Source organism: Ovis canadensis, chromosome 2, assembly GCF_042477335.2.
Source record: "Ovis canadensis isolate MfBH-ARS-UI-01 breed Bighorn chromosome 2, ARS-UI_OviCan_v2, whole genome shotgun sequence".
NCBI classification, from domain to species: domain Eukaryota; kingdom Metazoa; phylum Chordata; class Mammalia; order Artiodactyla; family Bovidae; genus Ovis; species Ovis canadensis.
Window position 1 is genome coordinate 10,211,821 of NC_091246.1, and position 25,018 is coordinate 10,236,838.

The 25,018-nt window shown below is 51.3% G+C and overlaps 1 protein-coding gene across 21 annotated transcripts in view; it reads right to left on the minus strand.

The window, feature by feature from the left end:
• Window positions 1-10,937: 10,937 nt before the first annotated feature.
• RGS3 (regulator of G protein signaling 3) overlaps window positions 10,938-25,018 on the minus strand; it is a 138,436-nt gene continuing 124,355 nt past the window's right edge. For 12 of the 21 annotated variants that reach the window (XM_069575356.1, XM_069575354.1, XM_069575357.1 and 9 more), the window contains 5 exons: window positions 18,199-18,263; window positions 13,894-13,995; window positions 13,462-13,523; window positions 12,680-12,846; window positions 10,938-11,907 (listed from right to left, as the gene is read on the minus strand). In XM_069575356.1, coding sequence (XP_069431457.1) covers window positions 11,722-11,907; window positions 12,680-12,846; window positions 13,462-13,523; window positions 13,894-13,995; window positions 18,199-18,263 — 582 coding nt within the window. In that variant the 3' untranslated portion in view covers window positions 10,938-11,721. Of the gene's footprint in view, window positions 11,908-12,679; window positions 12,847-13,018; window positions 13,100-13,461; window positions 13,524-13,893; window positions 13,996-14,093; window positions 14,520-18,198; window positions 18,264-25,018 lie in introns of those variants that run through there. The other 9 variants (XR_011254199.1, XR_011254198.1, XR_011254200.1 and 6 more) reach the window with 5 other exon arrangements.

Sequence of the window (25,018 nt, forward strand, 5' to 3'; positions counted from 1 at the left end):
GAGAGGAGAGCCAAGGACTGGTGAGGATGGAGAGAAGTACCTTCAGAACACCCCACCCCACCCTACCCCAGGAAGGGGGCTTCTCACCAGTGACATCATTATTGGACTCTAGAGGCTCTGCCTGGGGGCTGTAAAGACACTGAGCCTGCAGCCATTCAGGTCAGCTTTCAAGAGCCTGCTTTCAAGACCCTGGGATAGATTTTGGGGACCCAGACAGCCATTCAATTCTAGCCCTGCAGGGGCTCACGGTCTAGGATGGAAAGAGACAAGTGAAGAGGCAATTCCAGGTCTGGGTCACCTGAGCACAGAACTGAGAGGGCCCAGAGAAGAGCCCTCCTCCAGATTTGGGGAGTCAGCAACGGGTTCCTGGAGGACACCCCTCTTCAGCTGAGTATCAAAGGTTAAGGAGGAGATGGCCAAGGGTAGAGGCAGCAGGAACTGTGTTCCAGGCAGAGAACAGTGTATGCAGAGGCCCTGGGGTGCAAGTGCACCTGCCTGGTGTGCCTGTGTGGGCAGAGACAGGGAGGAGATGCGAGGATAATGAGGCTGGAGAGGTCTTTGGAGACCAGGTTCTAAACTTTTCTGAGTGCCCCCATGGACACAAGCATGGTTGTCACCCACAGAAAGGCTGGTGAATTAAATTCTTGGGAAAAAGAATGGAAATGTACCAAATTGAGTACATTAGATCCTATTTTTAAAACTCAGAGTCTGGAAATTTGATCACTGATTATTCAGTAAAGAAGGCCTTACTTATCATTTGTATATTGGGAGTTTGAATTTTGTTAAATTTTTTCTCAATTGATATGATCGTATGACTTCTCTTCTTTACCCTGTGAATATGGTGGCTTACACGGATCGATTTTTGAGTATTGAACCAGCTTCATATCACTGGAATAAACTTCACTTGGCAATATGTATAATTTTTTAAATATATTGATGAGTTGTATTTGCTAATATTTGGTTAAGGATTTTTGCATCATATACATAAGGAATATTGGTCTGTAACTTTCTTTCTTTCTACTATCTCTTTTGGTTTGGGAATCAAGGTAATACTGGCTTCCTTTAAAAAATTGAGAGGAGCTCCCTTCTCTTCTATTTTCTGGAAGCGATTGCATAGAATTGGCACTAATTTTTCTTTCAGGTGCAAGTGTATTTTAAGCCTCTGTATAAAACTTGTCTGCTACTATCCCATTGGCCAAAACAAGTCACATGGCTGTTCCTAATGTCAAGGGTAGAGAAGGATGATCTGCCTTCTGAATATTTCACCAGAACTAAGCTCTTCTCTCCAGGCTGCAGGCACCCACAGCCCATGGGCCTTCCTAGAATCCATATCTGACTGACTGGGCACTCCCAGGAAGGACTTTTGAAGACTGTATCTGTGAAACATCAGTTCCGTTCAGTTCAGTCGCTCAGTCGTGTCCAACTCCTTATGACCCCACGGACCGCAGCACACCAGGCCTCCCTGTCTATCAGCAACTCCTGGAGTTCACTCAAACTCATGTCCATTGAGTCAGTGATGCCATCCAACCATCTCATCCTCTGTCGTCCCCTTCTCCTCCTGCCCTCAATCTTTCCCAGCATCAAGGTCTTTTCCAATGAGTCAGCTCTTCTCATCAGGTGGCCATAAAGTATTGAAGTTTCAGCTTCAATACCAGTCCTTCCAACGAACACTCAGGACTGATCTCCTTTAGGATGGACTGGTTGGATCTCCTTGCAGTCCAAGGGACTCTCAAGAGTCTTCTCCAAGACCACGGTTCAGAAGCATCAAGTCTTCAGCACTCAACTTTCTTTATATTCCAACTCTCGCATCTATTCATGACCACTGGAAAAACCATAGCCTTGACTAGATGGACCTTTGTTGGCTAAGTAATGTCTCTGCTTTTTAATATTCTGTCTAGGTTGGTCATAACTTTTCTTCCAAGGAGTAAGCGTCTTTTAACTTCATGGCTGCAGTCACCATCTGCAGTGATTTTGGAGCCCCCCAAAATAAAGTCAGCTACTGTTTCCACTGTTTCCCTATCTATTTGCTATGAAGTAATGGGACCAGATGCCATGATATTAGTTTTCTGAATGTTGAGTTGCAAGCCGACTTTTTCACTCTCCTCTTTCACTTTCATCAAGAGGCTCTTTAGTTCTTAACTTTCTGCCATAAGGGTAGTGTCATCTGCATATCTGAGGTTATTGATATTTCTCCCGGCAATCTTGATTCCAGCTTGTGCTTCCTCCAGCCCAGCATTTTTCATGATGTACTCTGCATATAAGTTAAATAACCAGGGTGGCAATATACAGCCTTGACGTACTCCTTTTCCTGTGTGTAACATAGGTATGCTCAATTTTAAGACTTATATAGCTACACAGTGGGGTTCCCTGGTGGCTCAACAGTAAAGAATCTGCTTCGACACGGGAGACTGCCTACAATGCAGGGGACACAGGTTTAATCCGTGGGTCAGGAAGATCCCCCTGGAGAAGGAAATGGTAACCTACTCCAGCATTCTTGCCTGGAGGATCTCGTGGACAGAGAAGCCCAGCAGGCTACAGTCCATGAGATCCCACAGAGTCACACACAATTTAGTGACTAAACCTTCACCACCACCATAGCTACAGTACTCAGGACTGTGTGGCATGGATGGAAGGATAGAAACGTAAATCAATGAAACAGAACAGAGAATCTAGAAATAGACCCATACCTACTTGATTGATTTTTGACAATTGATTTGCCAATTGATTTTTGACAAAGATGTAAAAGAAATTCAATGATAGGATGGCTATAAAAAAATTACGACAAATCTTGGTAAAGATGTGGAGAGATTGGAATGCTTATGCACTGCTGGTGGGAATGTAAACTGGTAGTTTGGCAAGTCCTCAAAAGTTTAAGCTTGACTTTATGACTCAGTAACTCCACATCTAGATATATACCCAAGAGGACAGAAAACATAGTTCCACACAAAAACTCATACATGATGGTTCATAGCAACATTGTTCATAATAGCCAAAACATGGAAATAACCCCAACATCCCTCAGTTGATGAATGGATAAATAAAATGTGGTATAGTTTGTCATATTCGAAATGTGATATATGCATTGGAATACTATCAGGCATTAAAAAGAGATGAAGTACTGATCCATGCTATAAAAAAATGAACTTGAAAACATTATGCTAAGTGAAAGAAGTCAGACAGAAAAAACTACATGTTGTAAGATTTCCATTCATGTGAAATGTCTGACAGAGGCAAATCTGTAGAGACCAAAAGCAGATTCACGGTTGCCCAAGGCTGAGTGGGAAGGGATATGGGGAAGAGAGTGACACCTAACAGGTGTGGAGGCTTTTTAGAGGCTGATGACAATGTTCTAAAATTTATTGTGGTGATGGCTGTACAACTCTGTGAATATACTAAAAACCATTAAGTTGTATCATTTAAATAGGTGAATTGTACATGTGATTGCATCCCAATAATCAATCAATGGATGAAGGATATTCTTTCCAATAAGCGGTGCTGGAGCAATTGGATGTCTTTATGCAAAAATAAACCTCAACTTAAATCTCACATCGTGTACAAGAATTAACTCAAAAGGGATCATAGATATTAAATGTGAAACTATAAAACTTTTAGAAGAAAACATAGGAGAAAATCTTCAGGACCTAGGGCTTGGTGAAAAGTTCCTAGATGTAACACCAAAAGCATGATCCGTAAAAGAAAGAAAAAAAAAAAATGAGCAAAATCCAAAGCTTTTCTTTGAAAAAGATGCTATTAAGAGGATGAAAAAACAAGCTACAGATGGAGAGAAATGATTTGCAAATCAGATGTTTTGCAAAGTATTCATACATAGAAAACATACATGGCTTTTCCAGTAGTCATGTATGGATGTGAGAGTTGGACTATAAAGAAAGCTGAGTGCCGAAGAATTAATGCTTTTGAACTGTGGTGTTGAGGAACACTCTCGAGAGTCCCTTGGACTGCAAGGAGATCCAACCAGTCCATCTTAAAGGACATCAATCCTGAATGTTCTTTGGAAGGACTGATGTTGAAGCTGAAACTCCAATACTTTGGCCACCTGATGAGAAGAGCTGACTCATTGGGAAAGACCCTGATGCTGGAAAAGATTGAAGGAGGAGAAGGGGATGACAGAGGATGAGATGGTTGGATGGCATCACTGACTCAGTGGACATGATTTTGAGTAAACTCCGGGAGTTGGTAATGGACAGAAAGGCTTGGCGTGCTGCAGTCCATGGGTCGCAAAGAGTCAGACATGACTGAGCGACTGAACTGAACTGAACTGAACATACATAGAGTGTATAGAGGGTTCTCAAAACTAAACGGTGAAAAAGCAAACATTCTGATTAGAAAATGGGCAAAAGACATGAAGAGATATTTCACTAGAGGATATACAGGTGGCAATAAGTACATGAAAAGATGCCCATTATCACTAGCCATTCAGTTCAGTTCAGTTCAGTTCATTCGCTCAGTCGTGTCCGACACTTCGCAACCCCATGAATCGCAGCACACCAGGCCTCCCTGTCCATCACCAACTCCTGGAGTTCACTCAGACTCACGTCCATTAAGTCAGTGATGCCATCCGGCCATCTCATCCTCTGTCGTCCCCTTCTCCTCCTGCCCCCAATCCCTCCCAGCATCAGAGTCTTTTCCAATGAGTCAACTCTTCGCATGGGGTGGCCAAAGTATTGGAGTTTCAGCTTCAGCATCATTCCTTCCAAGGAACACCCAGGACTGATCTCCTTTAGGATGGACTGGTTGGATCTCCTTGCAGTCCAAGGGACTCTCAAGAGTCTTCTCCAACACCACAGTTCAAAAGCATCAGTTCTTTGGCGCTCAGCTTTCTTCACAGTCCAACTCTCACATCCATACATGACCACTGGAAAAACCATAGCCGTTAGGGAAAAGCAATGAAGACCTGGACGAGACAGCACTACATACCCGTTGGAACAGTTAATATAAAACATGGGGCAACATTACTTGCTGGCTAGGATGCAGAGACCCCTCACAGTCAGCTAGTCAGAGACAGTTTGGCAGCTTCTTAAACATTAAATCTATATTGGGACTTCCCTGGTGGTCCAGAGGCTAAGACTCTGCACTTGCATTGCAGGGGGCCCGAGTTCAATCCCTGGCCAGGAAATTAGATCCCACATGCTGCAACTAAGAGTTCTCATGCCACAGCTAAAGATCCCATGCACCACGACTAAGACCTGGTGCAACCAAATAAATAAACTATTTTTAAAAAATTACCTCTGTACATACTTATGATCTACCAATGGCACTCCTGGACACTGATCCTAGAGAGATGAAAACTTGTGTCCACACAAAACTCCCTCCACAATTGTTCATAGCAGCTTCGTATGTAATAGCCCCAAACTGGAAACAACCAAAATGTCTTTCAGTACGTAAATGGTGAAACAAACTGCTATTCATGCATACCAAAGAACACTACTCACTCAGCAATAAACAGAATTGAACTATTGACACACGCAACAGCTCGTGCGGATCTCAAGGGTTTTATGGTGAGTGGAGAAGACAGTCTCAAAAGGTCACGTACTGTGTGATTCCATTTATACAACATCCTTAAAATGACAAAATTATAGAGATGGAGAGCAGACTAGTGGTTGCCAGGAGTTAGGGATGGTGGCAGTGGGGCAACGAGTGTGACTATAAAGGCAGACCTTTGCGGTGAAACAGTTCTGTATCTTGATTGTGGTCGTGGTTACACAATCTACACGTGGGGTAAAATGACACAGAACTAGACACACACAGAGTACCAATGTCAGGTTCTGGTTTTGACCTTGTACTATAATTAAGTAAGATGTAATTGTTGGGGGAAACTAGGTGAAGGACACATGGGACCTCTCTGTACTATCTTTGCACAATTTCCTGTGGATATATAATTATTTCAAAATTGAAAACAAAAACCTCTCTCATGTCAGTGAGAACTTGCCCCAGGTGGGTTGCTGAGCTTTCTGCCTGAGGGCTGAAGTCAGTCCACGGTCAAGAGCCAAGTCCAGCCCAGCTCCTCCTGGATCAGTCGACTCTAGCTGACCTGTCAAAGGATGAGGGTGCATAAATAATTGTTTTTTTAAAGCTGCTGAGCATTGGAATGATTTGTTTTGCAGCATTAGTTCGATAATAGCTGACTAATACATGCCCACCAGCCACATCTCCTCCGCACTGCCCTAAGAGGATGGATGTCTGTGGCAGAAACACCTAGTTGCTCCCCAACATCTGCTCTACACGTCTGTTACCCCAGAGTAATAGGACCTCTGTTTTTTATCTGGTCATATGGCTGTTTGGATTCAGACTACATTTTCCAGCCTCTCTTATAATGAAGGGTGGCCCTGTAATCAAGTCCTAACCAATGTGATATTAGAGAAAGTGCCATATGAAAGTTTTTGGGAGCCTTTTCTCAAAAATAACTGACATCCACTTTTTGCCCTCTCTTTCCTACCCCTTCACCCTTCCCAGATGCAGGTGTGATGGCTGGAGCTCAAGCAGCCATCTTGGACATCAAGCAGAAGTTACAATTTGAGGATGGCAAAAGTAACAAAATAGATAGAACTAGGGTTCCCAATGTTCATGGAGATGCCATGCCAACCCCAGGCTGCATACATATCAATTTCCTTTTCATAAGAGAGGTTACAAAGTTCTAGCTTATATTTCCTGTCATGCACAACTGAACTCAATCTTCACTTATTCAGTAGCTTCTTACCTTTTTTCATGAGCTCATCCTGTGCACCTACTAACCATGCTAAGGACTACTATATGCTTCCCACCCTTTGAGTAAGTATTTCTTAAGCACTTACTATGTGTCAGTCAATGTAATGGTGCTGGGAAAATAGTAAGGAGCCACACAGACATGGTCTCTACCCTCAAGGGCTTTGTAGTTGAGAGGGAAAGACAGCAATGAAATGAATGCATGTGTGTAAGTAATTACCGTCTATGACAAGTGCCTTAAAAGAAAGGCACAACCACTTTGTGAGCAGACAAAGGCCCTCTGCTTTGGGGCCCTCTTCTACTCACGGCTATCAGGGAAGGCTTCCCTGAGGAAGTGACATCTAATCTGAGTTCTAGGGGAAGTGGGGTTAGGAATATAGCTTAGTGCTTGTTGCTTAGGCTATCACATCATTCAATCAACTGTGACCTGACTGATATTAGTAGATATTCTGTTTGGAAATATCCACTGTTATTTCATGGAAAACTTTGGTCCCTGATAGGCATTGAATTATCTTAATAAAACGATTAAAACTGTTACTTGTATATAATCTAGTGACAAAAGTGGTTGCAATGTTTTCTGGAATAAATTTTATGATTTAAGCTGAAAAAGGAAAAAAAGAAAAGCTCTGCCCTCAAGCCGAGGAGAATCTGAGTCAAGAGCCCCCAGTCGAAGCCACTAAACTTCTCAGACTGGCACCAGGTGAGGCTGCCTGGGAGTTAGGGTTGGGGTCCCAGTTCCTACTCAGCCACCACATCCTTATCTACTTTCTCTAAGCCCTAACTTTCTCACTTGTGAAATGAAAACAATACTCAGACCTTCTCTAGGCCTGTTGCAAGGCCTGGTGAGGGTGAGGCATGGAACACCCTGGGGGTGAGGCCTGAGCTGTCATCTCTTATCTCCAACCTGACCCTGCCCTCCCCCAGCCCCAGCTATGCCTTCACTCCCGTTGTGCTGAGCAGACTCCTTCATCTTTAGCTTGTCTCCTCCAACCCAAGGGAGGGCCCCCTGTGGGGGTAGGGGACCCAGGATACCCCCTTCCCTCCTTCCTGGCTGACCAGGGAGAAGACAGCAAAAGCCAGATGTTTCACAGATGTTGCAGACTGTAAGCAAAACTACAGCCCAGGAGCGCCTTCCCTGAGGCCCCAGGGTCTATCGCTTGAGGGACTGGGGGCACTGAGGGAGAGGCAGGGGTGAGGGGCAGGCTTCGCAGGAAGAGAGGCGAGTCAGAGAGTTTCCAGGGTAGGATGTGAGTGGGAGGGATACAGGGAGGTGGGGGCAGGGAGCTCAGGGAGTTTGGTGAGGGCCAGAGGGCGGGAAGGAGGGAAGGTGGCTAACTGGGTGAGCCTGTGGGGGCCTGGCTGAGCAGGAGGCCTCTGGGGGCTATTGCTGACCTACCTCCTTTGCCCCACCTCCACCCCAGGATCCCACTTCACTGGGGAGGAACTTGAGCACCAAGAGGCTCCCAGGTGCTCCTGGGCCACTTCTGGAGGTACTGAGCTCCCCATCGCAGGAGGGATGCAAGTAGAAACCCAAGAAGGGACCCAGGCACCAGCCAGCAGTGGGACCCGGATGGTCTCTTCCAGGTTGAAGAGTCTAGGAGGCCATACCTGCCCCCAGCCAGGCCAAGAGGCCAGTAGCACGAGGGACTTGACTGGTCCACAACGGAGCTGGGTGACGTTGCCACAGGCAGGCCAGGGCTGAATCCCCTCCCACCGGTATCCACCGCGAGGCACTACTGTGCTGCCCTCTCCCCTCTTCACCCTCCACACCCAGTTTGCCAGCTGACCCCAGCTGCCCGCAGCCAGGCCAAGACTGGGCAGCAGTACAGGGACAGACTGTTTGTGACCTACTCCCTGGAACAGGCTGGCTTCATTCTCCAGCAAAACCATTCCTGGAAGGACAGGGATCTGCGGGCTTCAGGCTCCCTGTCCACTCTAACGAAGGTAGAGTGAGCTTGGCTACTTCCCTGTGACCCTGAAAGTGACATGGTTGACGGCAGCTTGTGCTGGAGGAGCAGGTCCCTCTGCCAGGCCCTGGGCTCAACTTGCTGCAAACGGCCTCGCTGAGACACTGCCACTCCGAGGTAGGTGCCAATCTGCACAATTTACAGATGAGAAAACTGAGGCAGAGAGGCTACAGGATTTTTTGTTTTTCTCCAAAGATTTGCAGCTTGTAGTAAGTGGCAGAACCAGGGGCTAAGTGAATCCTAGAGCCTGACTCCAGGGCCTGGGCCTTGCACCTCTACACATTTGCTGCTTCCCTCCCTCTGCCTCAGTCTTCCCATCTGTGAGATGGGGAGGGAGCTGGACAGGACGTGGTGACCTCGCAGCTCTCAGATCCCACATCGACTGGCCTGGGGTTGCTAGATGGAGACCACATGCGAAAGAAGAAATAGGGAACAGTCCAGGGTAAGGGGACTCTGGCCTAAGGCGGTGAGGGCTGTGCCCAAGTCCCTCGGGAGTCCAAGTGGGGGTAGGGCAGGCAGATCCAGGCGCTCTTCCAGGCTGCTCTCCAGCTGTTCTGTGTAGCCAAAGCAGCTTGGAGGCCAAGGGCGCCGGGTGTGAGTAATGGAAACCAGGCAGTGGGGCCTTCCGAAATGGGAATTCCATCTGCCTGACTTGGTTCTCCTGGCCTGAGGTTTCCATGGCAACTTGGGAATGGGAAAGACGGAGGGCCCAGCCCAAGGCTGACTCCCTGGAACCTAGGGAAAGGGGAAGGTGAGTCTCCTCCCAGACCCAGGGTCCCCTCCTCGCCCCAGCAAGGCCAGGTGAGCCCAGACCCTGAAGCCCTGGGTGCCGATGTCAGCTCTGTGACTACCATTCTGGCGGATCAGGAGTGGGGTTGCAGTCCTTTCTGGGCCTTAGTTTACCCAGGTGTCAGGTCCCAAAATCTCCAGGCCTGGACTACACCTTAGAGTGTCATCCCTCACTCTGATCCAGGCGTGCATCTCTGTCCTCCATCCCTCTGGGTCATCGAGGCACTGGCAGCTCCGCCCTGAGAAAGCCCTTCACCATTTACAAAGCCAGACAGGGTTCCCTGGCCAGGCCCCCCGGCACCAGGGAGAAGACCCAGCCCCACTCCCGGAGGAGCTCACGTACCAGTGCTGGGGGAACAGGCTGTGGCACTCATTAAACACCTGCTGTCTACCTAGCCCAACATTAGGACCCCAGAGACCACGGTTTCTGATGTTCTCCATGTGCAGGGGGATCCTGGGGTGTCCTTGCCCTGGGAGACCAGCAAGGGAAGGCAGGGAGGAGGCTGCACAGCCCCCTATCCTTTGCATCTCTAAGTCCCCAGTGGGCAGCCCTGAACCCGAAACCCCACACAGGAAACAAGCTCCAAAGAGATGGGGTCCTCCTGCAGTAACTCTGTCTGCCTTCATCTAAGTCAGCCCAGGGAGCCTGTCCCCACCTGAGGCCACACCCTGGTCCCTGCCTCCAGACCCTCGCAGGTGGTACCTGTGGGCATCAGGGGCAGCTTTTGCATCAGCTTGGCCAGGCTCTCTTCCACCTCTCTAAGCGAGCGGTCTAGGGCCTCCTCTCAACCTGGCCTTTCCTAAATGTGTATCTCCTGTTAGGTACAGAGGGGAAGTCTCCCCCAGGGCCACAGAAGGACCCACCCTGTCACCTCCTGAGATCTTTCTCCATTGTAAAGGCCTCTGTGAGCCCACTCGCCTGCAGCTGTCACCCTGCCTGAGATCCTGACCTCACCCACCTCCACCAACCATCCCTGTGCCTCCTGTAAGTTCCCCTAGAGTCTCAGAGCGTGGCGGGGCAGAAAAAATTGGAGGAACTTGCTGAAGGCCACATAGCCAGTTAGCAGCCCAGCTAGGACTCCATCCAGTAGCCGGTCGAGGCCGGCAACCCAGAGAGCAGGCTGTGCAGTCAGGCGGGCTTAGGCTGAGCCCCTTGCTGGCTGCCATTGGCCAGCAGTGTGACCTTGGGCAAGTCGCCTTACTTGCCTGGGTTTCACATGCCTCATCTGTAAAATGGGGATAACGGCCACCTCCCAGGCTTATGGGGAAGATGCGATGGTAAGTGGGACAAGCTTGGCAGAGCTCACGCACAGAGGCAGCGACTGATTGTCCGTGAGCAGCACCGGCACCAGATGGGAGGCAGGTGATGGGAAGAGAGAAGCGTGACTGGCAGCCCTCCTCCCAACCCTCCCAGCCCCGGTGACCCTGGGAAGCCTCGGAACCAGGAACGCACAGAAAGGGTCAAGAACAAAAATAACACAGGCCTTTTATTTGCTCCAGAACTCGGCCGTTGTGTGGTCTGAGGGTGCCATGCTTTCCCAGAGCCCCCCGGGGGACCCCCCTCACTCAGGGGGGGCTGGATTTCGGTGTGAGGTCAGACTACAGCCCCCGCCCCTCTGGGCCTTATCGGTCCAGCAGGCCCAGCTGCCCGCCACAGGGGCTCGGGACCAGTGAATCCCCTGAAACTGGAATATGGTGCCCACCTTCTCAGCAAGGCGGCTTTTTCACAAGGCGTTGGTTAAAATATTGCACTTGTAAAGTAGGAAAACTGACGAGGCAAAGGTTTCCTATTACAGGACGACGTGCCAAGCATCCAACTACTGTTTAAATAAATAAAACTCAAGGCAGGGGTCTGAGCTGTGAGCCCCAGCAGCTCCCCCCAAGAGCCCCGGAGCCCAGGCCTCGGCCCCTGCCCCACCAGCCAGTTCTTTAAGGAACTTGGTCGTTGCGAAGTCTCTGCAGCAGGGAGCAGCAGCTCCGGATCTGTCTTAGCCCGGGCCCCTGACCTGCCCAGGCCCTTGGGCCCCCTCGTACCAGGGCAGCGGGGACCCAGTGGGGCCAGTCCCTCTGCTCCTCCAGTGGCCTGGGCCTCTCTCGGTCCAGGCCTCTCATCCAAATGTCCGTCTGTCTATCCGGACGCAGCCTCCGGGGGCTTGCTTGCCCCCTCTGTCACAGGGGGGAGGGAGGCAGGTGGGAAGGGGCCCAGCCCGCCTGGTGTGAACACTGAGCTCTACCCGCGTGGCCCCTAAAGCGGGGGACTCATCTTCTTCTGGTTAATGAGGTCCAGGTAGAGGTCTGAGCGGAGGAAGCGTGGGTATGAGTCCTTTTCCATGAGCCCAAAGATGCGCTTCTGCGCCAGGTCGAAGCAGCCCCGAGTGACGCTCTGCAGGTTGTCCTTGGTGTGCTCCCGTGTGTACGAGTCCAGGTTTACCTGTGGGGCGGAGGGCGGTGAGGTCAGGGCCGCCGGCAAGAAGCTGCTCCTGAGGGCCAGGGGCCGGGGCGGGACCTGCCCAGTCTCTCACCTCCAAGCCCTTCTACTCCACATCCTAAGGTTCAGAGGGGAACCCTATAGGTTAGCAGAGTCAAGTCCTGGTTCAGTCACTGACTGGAGGGGTGGTAGAGTTTTTAGGGCCTGAAAATATCACCTCTAGGGTCAGGCTACCTGGGTTCAAATCCCAGCAATGCCACATGTTAGGTGTGTGACCTTAAGCAAATCGCTTAAGTGGTCTGAGCCCTGGCTGTCTTAATTATAGGCTGGAATAACAGTACTGTCCTCAAAGAGCTGTGAACATTAGCATCACCAACTATTTATTTAAAAAAGATAACGCCTGGCACACTGGAAGCACTCAGTAGACATTAGGCTCTCTGAGACTTTGTCTCCTCATTTTAAAAATGAAAATAATATTAAAACCTATATTACAGGTTGTCGTGAGGGTTAAACATGAGCGCTCATCTGTGAAGGGCTTTGCATGGGCCTGGCACCTACCTAGCAGCCTGACAGTGGCCATTTGCGTTATCAGTCAGGATTCTGTTCTTCCCGGGAACCCCAGCCTGCTTCCTCTTCACCCTGGGCACTTGGCCTCTAAGAGTCACTCTGGCCTCTCCCCTGGCTGAGCCCCTCCTTGAGGCTTCCAGCCAGCCCCCTCACTGAGAGGCCACTGGGCATGGGGACGGGGGCCTGAGGGCCCAGCCCAAAGCCCTACCTCCTTGCACGCCTGAATGGCGATGTACTCAGCAAAGATCTTCTTGGCCTTGGCCGCCATCTTGGACTGTGACTTGACCTTCTTGAAGTCCTCGCATGCCAGCCAGAATTCCAGGTTCTCCTCACTAAACTCAGTGCGGAGGAAGGCCTGGAACACCGCTAGACCATCTGTGAGGAGAAGCCCAGACCCTGAGGTGAGAGGCCAAACCAGCCCCTCCTGCCCTCAGGCACCCCCAGCGGACCCTCTTGGCTCATTCTGGGTGCAGATGCTGGGGGCTTAGGAAGGTCACCCGCTCCTGAGAGCCAGGAACCCAGGATATGGTCCCCACCCTTGTATTACCTCTTCATGGGCCTTGGCCAGGTCTCTCCCCATCGGTGCCTCAGTTTCCTCATCTGTCAAATGGGAACCACCTCCTGGATCCTAGTGAGGATCAGAAGGGGTTCCCATCCACGAGATGACAGGCATATTTGGCCCCGCGTATGCCCTCAGCACATGGAAGTGTTTTTTGTTATTCTGGGAATATGGGTCTGACAACACAGGTCCCAAAGGCCTGCGGCAGGCAGTGCCAGCTCTCATGAACAGGGAGGGGCTGGCAGCAGCAGGCTCCAAGGCCAGACTAAGGGCCTCAGCCTTTCCCAACAGCGGGGACCCCTGACTGGGCCCGGGAAACAGGGAAAGGCAACCTCTCCGGGGCCAGATGCACCCTCTGAGCCTGGGAGAGGAGGAGAGGAGGACGCGGGACAGGACACAGAGAGGGGACAGGCCGGGTGGCCCCCACTTACACTTGTGGACCAGCAGCTTCTCCAAGGACTCGCCCCACTTGAGCGCTTCCTCTGAAGTGGGCCTGAGGGGAAGGCAAGGGGCACAGTGAGGGACCAGGAGGCTCAGGGAAGTGAGCTGACCCCTGTCAGCTGTCCTTGGCCCCAGAAAGTAGCTGAGCCCCATGAGGAGCACAGGAGGGGGCCCACCCCCTTTCTTGGGGCCGGCAGCATCACTTCTACCCCCACCTCTGTCCCTCCCCGGCCGTCCTTCCTGGGACAGTGGCTCCCCATCCATGCTGCTCATGCCGGGTATGAGGCTCCTTCCACAGGAGCCTCCATCAGCCCCGAGCTGGATCAGCCAACTGCATTCTCCCTTCCACGCCCACCAGCCACCCTGCTCCCATGGGACCCGTGAGTGTCTGAGGGGACCCAGGGGTGCCGGAGAGGACCTACTTGAATGACTTCATCACTTTGTCTGTCTTGCCCGTTGGCTGGGCCCCAGGGGACTCGTTCCGCCGCCTAAAGATGCCCAGCTTGTTCTTCATGTCCTTGGCTCTGGGGACAGAAGCAGAGAAGGGGTCGGTGAGCCCGGTCCACTCGCTTGCTGCCAGTTCAGGGTGGGGAGGGCCAGGGCTGGGGCGAGGGGCACCTACTCCTTCATGGTGTGCCGCCTCTGGAGGTTCCCATTCCGAGTGAGGTACATGCCTCGGAGCATCGCTGTAGGGCCCCCCACCTTGCTGCCTGGGACAGTCTGCTGCAAGCACCCCCAGGCTGCTGTTCCCAACCTGGTACCAGGCGGCAACGGTGCGGGCTGCAGCTGAGCACTCACTGGAATCCCAGCCCCCGGACGACTGGACTCCCAGGCACAGGCCAGGCTAGGACTCAGACAGGAGGAGCCAGGAAATGGGAGGGACCAGGACGGGAGCAGGGAAAAAAAAAAAAATCCCTCCTGGCCAACCCTAAGAGGGAGCCCCGTGAAAGGGGCATGTGTCTGCAAGGGGCGGCCTCTGGGGCCCGCCCAGGCAGGAAGCCAAACCCGTTATTTGTGACTGGCCTCCCCGTTACCATGGCAGCGCCCTGGGAAGGAGGAGAAAACAAGTCAGCAAATTGCTGGGAGGGAAGGCGGAGGGAAGGGAGGCTCTGCCCACCAGGGTGGCAGGACAGGCTATTTTTAGCCAAGAGCCATTTTTAGCCCTGCCACTCCCCCAGGGAAGATTTCAGCCTGTGGGCAAGCTGCTGGCAAGAAAGGGGTTAAGTGTCTCCTGCTCATGATTGCCTCCCCGGTCCCTAGACCCCTACCTGGGCACCTCCCAGAGAATAGTTTCTGCCAGCAGACTGCTCAGTCTCCGTCATCGGCTTTGGATATATCCACCCATGAATATGCAGAATGTCCCATAAAGTTTCAAGTTTTAAGCTCAAATCACTTCAAAAGTACAAAGCCCATAAACTCTCAAAAATGTCATTTGAAACAAATTAACTTTTTTATGCCTACTTAGTCTTATGACTTTTGAATAACACATTTTTTTGTTTTAGTTTTTGATCTCTGTCCTTCTGATTAAAGACGACAAATGCTGACTGAACCGAAAAATTAAATGCGTAAAATTTAAAATGCGTTATCAAAATCGTAAAGCTAAGTAAGTGTAAAAGAAATTTAAATAATGGACTTTCAAATGTGTTTTATACGTTGGGCAGCATACTTCTGAAGTTATCCGAGCTTCAGAGGTTACTAAGACCAACAGTCTGCCCTGTTTAATGAAGGCGAGCGGTGCAGGAGGAAGTTAGGAGCAGAAATGCTGCAGCAAGACCGGCTCAGGTTCAGCTCCCAGCCCCAGCTGTTACCAGCTGTGTGCCCTTTATCAAGTTACCTAACCTCTCTGAATGTCAAGCTTTCTCATCTGTTGAACACAGATGATGACAGTACCTACCATCTGCTGGGCTTGTTTCGAGGCAAGGGAAAAATGCACAAAAAGCTTTAGCACAGTGGCTGGGGCAAAAGTGCTCAGGCTTATCTATATGGACCCTGAGGTCCTAGGGCAGCTGATTAGAGGTGAGGACCCTGCTCTAGCAGATTCCAAGCCAATGAGATAAGGCCAAGGAGTCCAGGGACGGGCAGCCCTCCAGTGAGGATCAAGGCCCTCTGAGAGCCTTGGTGGGGCTAGGAGTGACAGAGCCCAGCTTCTTGGGGCACCATGCTCTGTTTGGGACCCCTGCTCCTGGCCCGCTATCGAGGTGAGGACATAGAAGCTGGGGGGAGGGGAGGGGGGTGAGGAGGAGAGCTTGCCTGAGGTCCAACCTGCAGGCTGCTGCCTTCCACTTGGGCTCTTTATTGGCTCAGAAACCACTGTGTTTCCCTGTGGCTGGAGGAGTCTGAAGCGCCTGCCCAGCCAAGCCTTTCGTCCCTAGATATACAGCTGGGCAGACTCACAGCCATACGGCTCAGCTGGAGAGGGCCTTGAAAATCCCTGATTGCCACCCAGGTAACTCAAGAAAGGATGGTAGAGGTCAGAGATGCCCCCACATGGGTCCAGACAGTAGAACTGGGACCCACAAGAAGAAGCTAAAGGGACATTTTCCTCCAATCAGAGCCATGAAAAGATGGAGCAAGTAGCCTCTGAAGAATGGGCTCCCATCACTAGGAGCTCAAAGGCTAATTAGCAGGGGTGCTGCAGACCTCATTCAGGGTGCTCTGCTTAGAAATAACAGGCTCTGTGGGAATTCCCTGGTGGTCTAGTGGTGAGGATTCTGTGCTTCCACTGCAGGGTGCCTGGGTTAGATCAGATCCCTGGTCAGGGAGCTAAGATCCTGCAAGCTGCGTCATGAGGCCAAAAAAATAAGTAAATAAATAATGGGTACTGAGGGGAAAAAATAAATTAAAAAATTTAAATATATGTGTATGCATATTTACTTTTTTAGAGCCATCACGCCAGGTTTCAGATCTCAACTCTCAGAAAAGCCACTTAACCTTGGAAAACCAACTTAACCTCTTTCTGCCTCAGTTTACTCATTTGTAAAACAGGTTAAATAAGAAAAAATGAGAGTAAAATAAAAATTATGGTAAAGGTCACTTAAATGCGAATCTAGAAAAATAGTACAGATGAACTTATTGGCAAAGTAGAAAGAGAGACACAGATGCAGAGAACAAACCTAAGGTTACCAAGGAGGGGGTACGAACTGGGAGATTGGGTTTGACATATACACAGCTATGTATAAAGCAAATGACTAACGAGAACCTACTGTTCAGCACAGGGAACTCTACTCAGTGCTCTGTGGTGACCTAAATGGGAAGAAAATCTAATAAACAAAGCAACTATACTCCAATAATTTCTCTTTTCTTTAAAGTATTGTAAAGGCAGGCGGCGCAGTGGTAAAGAATCCGCCTACCACTGCAAAAGACGCAGGTTTGATCCCTGAGTCAGGAAGATCCTTTGGAGCAACCCACTCCAGTATTCGCGCCTGGAAACTTCCATGGACAGAGGATCCTGGCAGGCTGCAGTCCATGGGGTCGCAGAGTCAGACAGAACTAAGCACGCATGCGTGAATGCAAAGGTCAAATAAGATAATATATGTAAATGCACACAGAACAGTGCCTAGCACAATAAATATGAGCTATTTATTATTGCAGATTCTAAGAATCCTCGCCTAAGCATTTAAGAATGTGAGCCATGGGTCGTCAAGAGGCAGTGCCCTACTTGAAAAGAAGGCCAGAGTGGGTGAGGCAGGAGAGCTCCAGCACCCTGGATGCCTGCCCTCTGCTGCCCTCCACTGCCGCACTCCTGGGAGTGCCACCCTCAGCCATTCTGGTGCCGCCTTCACCGGATGGTTGGTACAAAGAGTCATCTTTGTGCATTTCACCTTCCCTAGAAAGTGCGACGGTTCTGGCTGCAGAGTGAGAGAAGCCTAATGTTGCTGCGAGAAACTGGAGAGGGCAGGGAAGCTGGGGAGAGAGTTTCTAGGGAGTGGACCTGAGCCAAGGTTGCAGTCAGGGCCCCGACCCCAAGGCCGGCCTAATTGGTGTGCGACGGTGGGCTCTACAGGACCTGGAGGGGAGGGGGTTCCCTCTGAGGGCCACCATGTCCCTCACCGCCTTCTCCTCTGTCCCTGCCCACAGTCTCCATGGCCCGGGGTACAAGGAGACCATGGAGAAAACCCCTCACTCTCTGTTAATAACTGAGTACCTCTAACAAACTTCCAAATCGAAAGTATAAATTATGTGGAGGGGGTGGGGGCAGAAAGGCATGGGGTGTATGGGATCGGCTCTCTGAGCCTGCAGCACCCCCTCCTGGCAATGCCCAGGACTGCCAGCATTCAAGAGCTCAGTGGAGAAAGGGGACTCTCGTGACCAGGCTAGTCAGCCCTTTCTCAGAGGGAGTGAAGAACTCGTCATGGTCACTTGGCCACCGCTTGGCTTGGCAGCTGGACAGAGCCAGGGCAACCCAGCTGCTTGCTTTTGCTTGGTTCCCTGTGGCTTCCAGATACTAAATCAGCACCTCGCCTCACTCTGTGTGGATGGACGCTGAGGGCGGTGCTGGGTGCTCAGGACCCTGGCTGACTTCACCTTGGGGCCACAGCTACGTCCCAAGATCCCATTTTTCATGAGTGTCTGTCTAGGGTAGGACTGGATGCAGCCCCTTCTCCCTGCCTCTGCCCCTGGCCCACTGGGCATGGAGAATAAGCCGGCAGACAGGGGAAGGAGAGGGGTGCAGGGACCGTCCCCCGCCCCCATCACTAGGGTGAGGACCATAGATCTTTCCAACGTACAGGTTTTTGCTCTTTCTCTTCCGGGAGGTGTCATCATCGTCCCCTACTGTGTCAGGCCCGCTCATCTGCAGAGAAAACACAGACACGTTGCAACCTGGGCTGTTGTCTGAGCAAAGAGAGGCTCAGGGATCTAGCAGGTCCCAGCAACCAGCCCACCCCCACCTCCATGCTCCCACCCCTTGAAGAACAGCAGAGGGAGGGAGACCCCGCTACTAGGAGCAGCCTGTTCACAGAGTGTCCTCCTCGAGCACCTAGGAACGCAGCTTGTGCAGGAGCAGCCAGAAACACAGCACTCACAGAAGCAGGGCAGGACAGAGACAAAGCTTCAGTCAAGGTTCTACTGTGTGACTTAGCCAACGGCTGTCCCTCCCTGAGCCTCTAGTGCTTAACTCCAACATGGAGATCACAATGACTAACCAACTCAGGATCCTGAGGTTTTTAAAGAGACCTGGGGTGGGTCAGCAGCGTGTGGAGTGCATTATTACATACAAGAGCACCTCTCTTGCCTTAAGAGCTTCCCTGGTGGCTCAGATGGTAAAGGCGTCTGCTTGCAATGCAGGAGACCCAGGTTTAATCTCTGGGTGGGGAAGATCCCCTGGAGAAGGAAATGGCAACCCACTCCAGTACTCTTGCCTGGAAAATTCCATGGATGGAGGAGCCTGGGAGGCTACAGTCCATGGGGTCGCAAAGAGTGGGACACGACTGAGCGACTTCACTTTCACTTTCTCTTGCCTGTCTCTTAAAGCTTTCCATGGCTCCCAAGTACCCTTGAGACAATGTCCAAACTCCAGGACATGGTGTACAGGGTTTACCATCTTCGGATCTGGGCAGAAAGCTCTGTATCACCATCAGCTACAACTCCGTCGGTTATCTCTCTGGCCTGACCCCTGCTCCAGCAACCTCTTCAAACTGCCCTCCAACCGAAAACCATTCCAACCAAAACCCTTCCCAGCCAGGCTCTGTACACACTCTTCCTTCCCTGGGAGATGTTTTGGTGACTCTCTCACCTCCCATTCCTTCCAAGACCCAGCCTCAGCAAAGACCTAGACCTCAGGTAAGCTGCTTAAATGCCTCCTCACCCAGGAAGCCCTCCTTGACTCCTAGACCAAGGTTGTGCCCTCTTTACCCCTTTGAGGTCCCCGCTGCATCCAACATGGCTTCTATCCGATCTGTCTCCTCTACTGGAGTGTGAGTTCCCAAGAGCAGGGCCTTTGTCTGCCTTCACCTCTGTCTAGGTCACCTTGATTGGGCCTGGTGTATGTTAGGAGCTCAAGAAATACTTGAATGAATGAATGAATCAAGAGAGGGAAAGCAGGTTGGGAAGGAAGTATCTTGAAGGCTTCACTGCTTGATTAACGGCCTGCAATTTTATTTCCTGCTATTCCACTGAGCCCCCAGACTCTGCCCTGCCCTACCTCCACCCCGCTTCCCTTTGCTTACGCTGTGCCCCCTTCCTGGAAGGCCTTCTCCTCTTCTGCCCAATCTTGACACCCTCCCAGCCTGTCACCCCTCCTCTCCTCCACACCACTCCAGACTCCCACCGTCTCTCCTGGGGCCGCCTTCTGTTCCCCTGCCTCTGTGTGTCCATCCTCCCCCTGAAGAAATCAGACCCCTACAGTGCCACCCCAGAGCAGAAGCACAGGAAATGCATTGAGATGTTAGAATAGCTGCGGCTGAGACATCCTAAGACAAGACGGAAGGCCACCAGGTGTGACTCTCACTCTGACTCCTCACGAGTCACACCTTGGATCTCAGTTTCATTTGTAAAATAAAGAAAATGGGCTGAACTGTAAAATACCATGTTCTCAATCCTGGGAAGAAAAGCGGGCTTAATCCAGATATAGCCGGAGCTACCAGCCTCAGTGAGGCAACGACCCAGAGATGGATGGATGGATGGATGAGTTATAGCTTCATTCATGGAGTTCATGCTATAGGCCAGACCTCAGAATGGACGTTATCCAGACACTGTCTCATTAATCTCAGAGTAAGTCCATAAAAGTAAACAGAACCTCAGAGAAGCTAAGTCATCTGCCCAAGGACACCCAGCATTTACGTGACAGCTAGAATCTAGGTCTGTCTGAATTTAAGGCCTATGTTTCTCCACCAGAGGATGCTGCTACTCAGATGCAAGGACGGGACACATTTTGAAGGTTTTCAATGAACAACTCAGGGGAAATGCCACCTCTTTCCTGAGAACGCTGCCCTACCAAGGTTGTAAACACATGTGTACGTGCACACACAGGCACACGCCCAGCCATGGCACAGGACTCCGGATCTACAGTTTGCAGCCTGGGTATGGATGCTGCCTCCACTAACTTTGGAGACGTTCCCAGGCTTTCTCAGTTTCAGCTTCTTTAGCTCCGGCAGAGGCATCACCCTGCTGTTGGGAGGCTCACCAGGATAAAGTCTGGGCCCCCAAGGCCCGACTGGTACACAGGGCACCCTCAGGCACTGGGGGCTGCCAGCATTCAGCGCCCAGTGATTTTGCTGTCAGTGCCAAGCCCTTGCACACAGGTCACAGTTGTCTGGCCTGGCCAGGCAAGGCCTGAAGCCCCCACCCGTGGGAAAGGGCCCAGAGCGCTGGGCTTCCTCCCATTTAACCTCAGCTTCCGCACTTTATCGGCCCCACACAATGGGCCTGGGGACCACTCCCGCCCCGCCCGCCACCCCAAGGCTCTGCACTGCTGGGAAACAGGCTCTTCCTTCCACTGCTGGGAGGGGGTCATCTTCTCCAGGGCCAGCTCTCATTAATCAGCCTGAGAGAGGGGCCGGGGAGCTCAGGCCCTGGGGGTCGGCCCCCAAAATAGCCAGCGAAACCCACACCCCACAGAGGTGCTGTGTGCCAGAAAGAGATGAGATGGAAAGTCAGGGCTCGGATTTCTAGGCTCAGCGTGGCCCCCAAGCCTCCTGTCTCCGGGAGCTGCAGTGAGGCCTGCCTGAGGCTCAGCACACAAAACGTCTCTCCTTCCCATCTACTCCCCTGCGCTACTCCTTGGCTCCTCTGTGCTGAAAGGTGACTGGAGACGAACCCAGAACTACTCAGCCCGCCCTTCACTCCAGACAGTCCCTGAGGCCCGCCCAGTTCCCACCGGGCCACCTCTAGGGACTGGAGGAATAATTACTGTTTATATTGTTATTATGGCTATTACAATAGTCACGGTTAAGAGTTAAATGCTAAACTGCCTGGATTTGAATCCTAGCTCAGTCACTCATTAGCTAATCAACTTCAGCCAAATTATATCCCTTTTCTATGCCTCGGTTTTTTTATTTGTAAAATGAGGATAGTAACTGGACCTCTCATAGGGGTGTTACATGGATTAATGAACACCTGCAGAAGTGCTTGATGACTCGCAGCTACGGTGGTATGAACTGAGACTGTCTCCTGCCATATCAATAAACAAGAAACGTCACAGCCATCAGTGATCTCTGGCCTCCAAATGTGAACGAGGGCTCCCAAAACTGCAGGCCAGGGGATGCTGCCCACCCCCCAGCACACACACACCACCACCACCAACAGTGACTTCTGAGGAGCTGGGGAACGCAAGAAGCAGCCATCTGCCAACTCCTAATGAAACAGGATCGGCCCCAGTCAGCTGAGGTGCACACGCAAGGAATGAATTCAGTGAGCCCAGAGGTTTGCATCTTCCCATACATAGAATGCTAAATTTCTTAACTTGATCTTTGATGTTCAGACTGTCTGCAAACTTGTATATAGCTTGACTTCCCCTCCTGTCTCCTTGGAGCAGTTTTCTCAGATATACTGAGATGCTATCTCCCAGGCTTGGAGTCATTCCCACCAAACTAAATAACTCTCTGCTTTCAGGTTGTGACTATATTTTTTTAGTGGTTACAGCTGTTACTCACTACGTACCAGGCAATGTGCTAAAGTGCTGTGTCATACTTTAATTTAACCTTCTCAACAATTCTAAGAGCTTTTTGCTATTATTTCCTCCCAGTTTACAGCTGAGGAAACTGAGGCCCAGAGCTGTATGCTAAGTCACTTCAGTCATGTCTGACTCTTTGTGACCCCATGGACTGCAGACTGCCAGGCTCCTCTGTCCATGCGATTTTCCAGGCAAGAGTATTGAAGTAGGTTGCTATTTCTATTTGCCTGGGCTCTCGGAGCTGGCCAGTAGCAAAAAAAATTTCAGGTCTGGCTGCAGACCCCACCCATGACCGAGGGGTCTCCTATAAGCAGGGCCTCACCTGAATCCCCCTGCTGGTCCTGACCTGACTTCTGGGGCTACGTGGCCATACCTGGCTCCTCTCTCTGACCCAGACCATCTTGGCAGACCACATGGAACTTTGCAGAAACACTGGGACTAAACTCTACACTTATTTGTTTAGACAGAGGAACGAATCCTTTAGGCTTTTACAGGTAGGAGGCTGGAAGATGCTATCATGCCTTGGAGCTGGAATGCGTCTTAGGGGCTCCCTTGTCTGAACCACAACCTAGATAGGAAACTTAGTGCAGCAGGGCGGGCACCCTCCCTTGACAGCCTCTGCCCAAGCTGGCTTCCTGCAGGAGGGGAGAAGGAAGCACCGCCAGGGAGGGGCCACAGCCTCTTCTCCCCGCTGTCAAGGAATGACCCATGATTCTGGGCTGAGCCAGGCCAGGCTGGGGTGAAATTCACAGATGCTCTTGAAGTGTCCCTGGCCCCCAGGAAAAGGACAGACACAGGCCCAGAAAATCTGTCCTGCTGGACCCTTTTGGGAGCAGCTGGCAAGGTGCGGGTCTGGCAGCAGAGGGCACTGTGGGACAACTCAACTCAGCACAAGAGCCAGCCAGCCTCAGGATACCCCACGGGATAACCCCAAGGGATCTTCTCTTCTCTAGACCTCAGGCAGCCCACCCGTAAGACGATCCTGGCTCCATCTCTCAGGTCTGTCTGGTTCAGATACTCCTAAACACAGCAGCAGGGAGGGGTAACACAGGGACTGCTGCCTCTGTGACAGACAGATTGCACTATGGCCAGCCTCGGACGGCAGCACAATGACTGGCCGAAGGCCGCAGGAGCTCTGTCTGGCCCTCCTGGGTCTCACTGTATCACAGGATTACTACCGTGGGCACAGAGCTGTCAATATACTGCAGTTGTCTTGAATCCCTGGGGCAACTCCCTGAAGACTTGGCCACTCTTGTTTTATAAGAGAAAATCAAAGCTCAGGAAAAAAAAAAAAAAAAAAAAGAAGCTCAGTAACTTGGCCAAGGTCTCAAGACCAGGAGGGAAGAGGCAGAGCTGAGACTGAACCCAGTCTGTCTGACTCCACAGCCTGAAGACCTCATCCCTCTCCTCTTCACCTCCTGCCTGGCTCTGCCTGGAAACTGGTTAGTTGGCATCCATGGACCCTCCCTGAAAAGTCAGGCCCAAACCAGGAAAATGGAAGTCACAGGAAAACCTGCCGCCTCCCCCAGCTGCCAGTCCCCAACCCGCTGCCCCTCACCTGCTAGGGGTGTGCAGGGTTTAGGACGGGCTCAGAGAGGACTGGACAAGGTGAGGCCACTGTCCAGCTCCATCGTCATGTGGCCTGGGACAAACCCTTCTCCCTAGGCTTCAGACTCCCCACTGTGAGATGAGTACAACTGGTCCCAGCTTGCAGCAGTGCTGTGAAGGCTAGAAAGGCGGGGGTGGTGGGGTGGGGGGAGGTGGGGGGCAGGGAGGACTGCTACTGCTCTTGCGGTCCTCCTTTTTCTCATCACAACCATTGTCGTCAGCATGATCCCCTTTATGGAGGACCCAGCAGGAGCTGAGTGCCAGGCACTCTTCTGAACGCTTAACCCAAGTCAGGCTCTTTAATCTTCCCAGTAATCCTATGATAGAGGTACTATGTACTCATAATACCCATTTTACTGATGAGGAAACTGAGGCTCAGAGAAGGGCAGGGATTTGTCCAAGTCCCCCCCGCCAGTGAGGGATGGAAGAGGACACCAGGGTCTCTGTCCAGCCTAGACAGCACTTCCCCTTGACAAGGGTTAGCTTCTTACTGAAGCTGGCTGTCTGGAAGGAGGAGGATATGAACAATGCTGAAGGACTCAAGGCCTGGCAAGCAGAAGCCAAGTGGTAGGGTGGCAGCCTCTGAGGTCCCTGCCAGCTAGTCACTCAAGACCAAGAAAGGAGGCAACAGGCCAAAAGAGGGTGGGGGGTGGGAGGATGCCAGTGGGAACCTTCAGCTCCCAAAGGAGGAAGCTGGGACAGGAGAGAGAGCTGGCCTAAGCATGCTGGACTACCAGGCAGAAATATCTGCCCCCAAATTGGAGCTGAGATCAACTGGTTTGGGGAACTAGAAATGTATGTGAGAATGTGTGTGAATGTATCTGTATATAAATATCTGTACTGGAGCAAGAGCAGATGGGACAGAACTTGGAAGGGTCTGGTGGAGACAGTGAGATTGGGAGGCCCAAGGTGGGTGTGGGTCCTTGGACCTCAGCTGTCGTCCAGAAGAGAATGTCCAGGCCTGGCCTGAGTTGGCCTGAAGCCTCACTTCAGTAGGACAGAGATCTGGACTCCTCCCTATAGAAACTGCCTCCAAAAAAATGGCCTTAGATGGTGATACTCAAACTATGGGAAATGTCCCAATCCCTGAGGGACTGGTTTAAAACGCAGGGTCTGGGCACTGCCCCCTGGAAATTCTGATTCCAGCTTCTAGGGAGGGGAATTAGAAATCTATATATTAATGACCTATTCCCTGATGATTTCAGAGCACATCAACAGCACTTACAGATGAGGAAATAGATCCTGTCCCCTTGCCTTTGGAATTTAGTTCTAATTCCTGGACACAAAGTTTAAGGCCCTTTTCTGGAGGGCCCCAACCTACCCTTCCA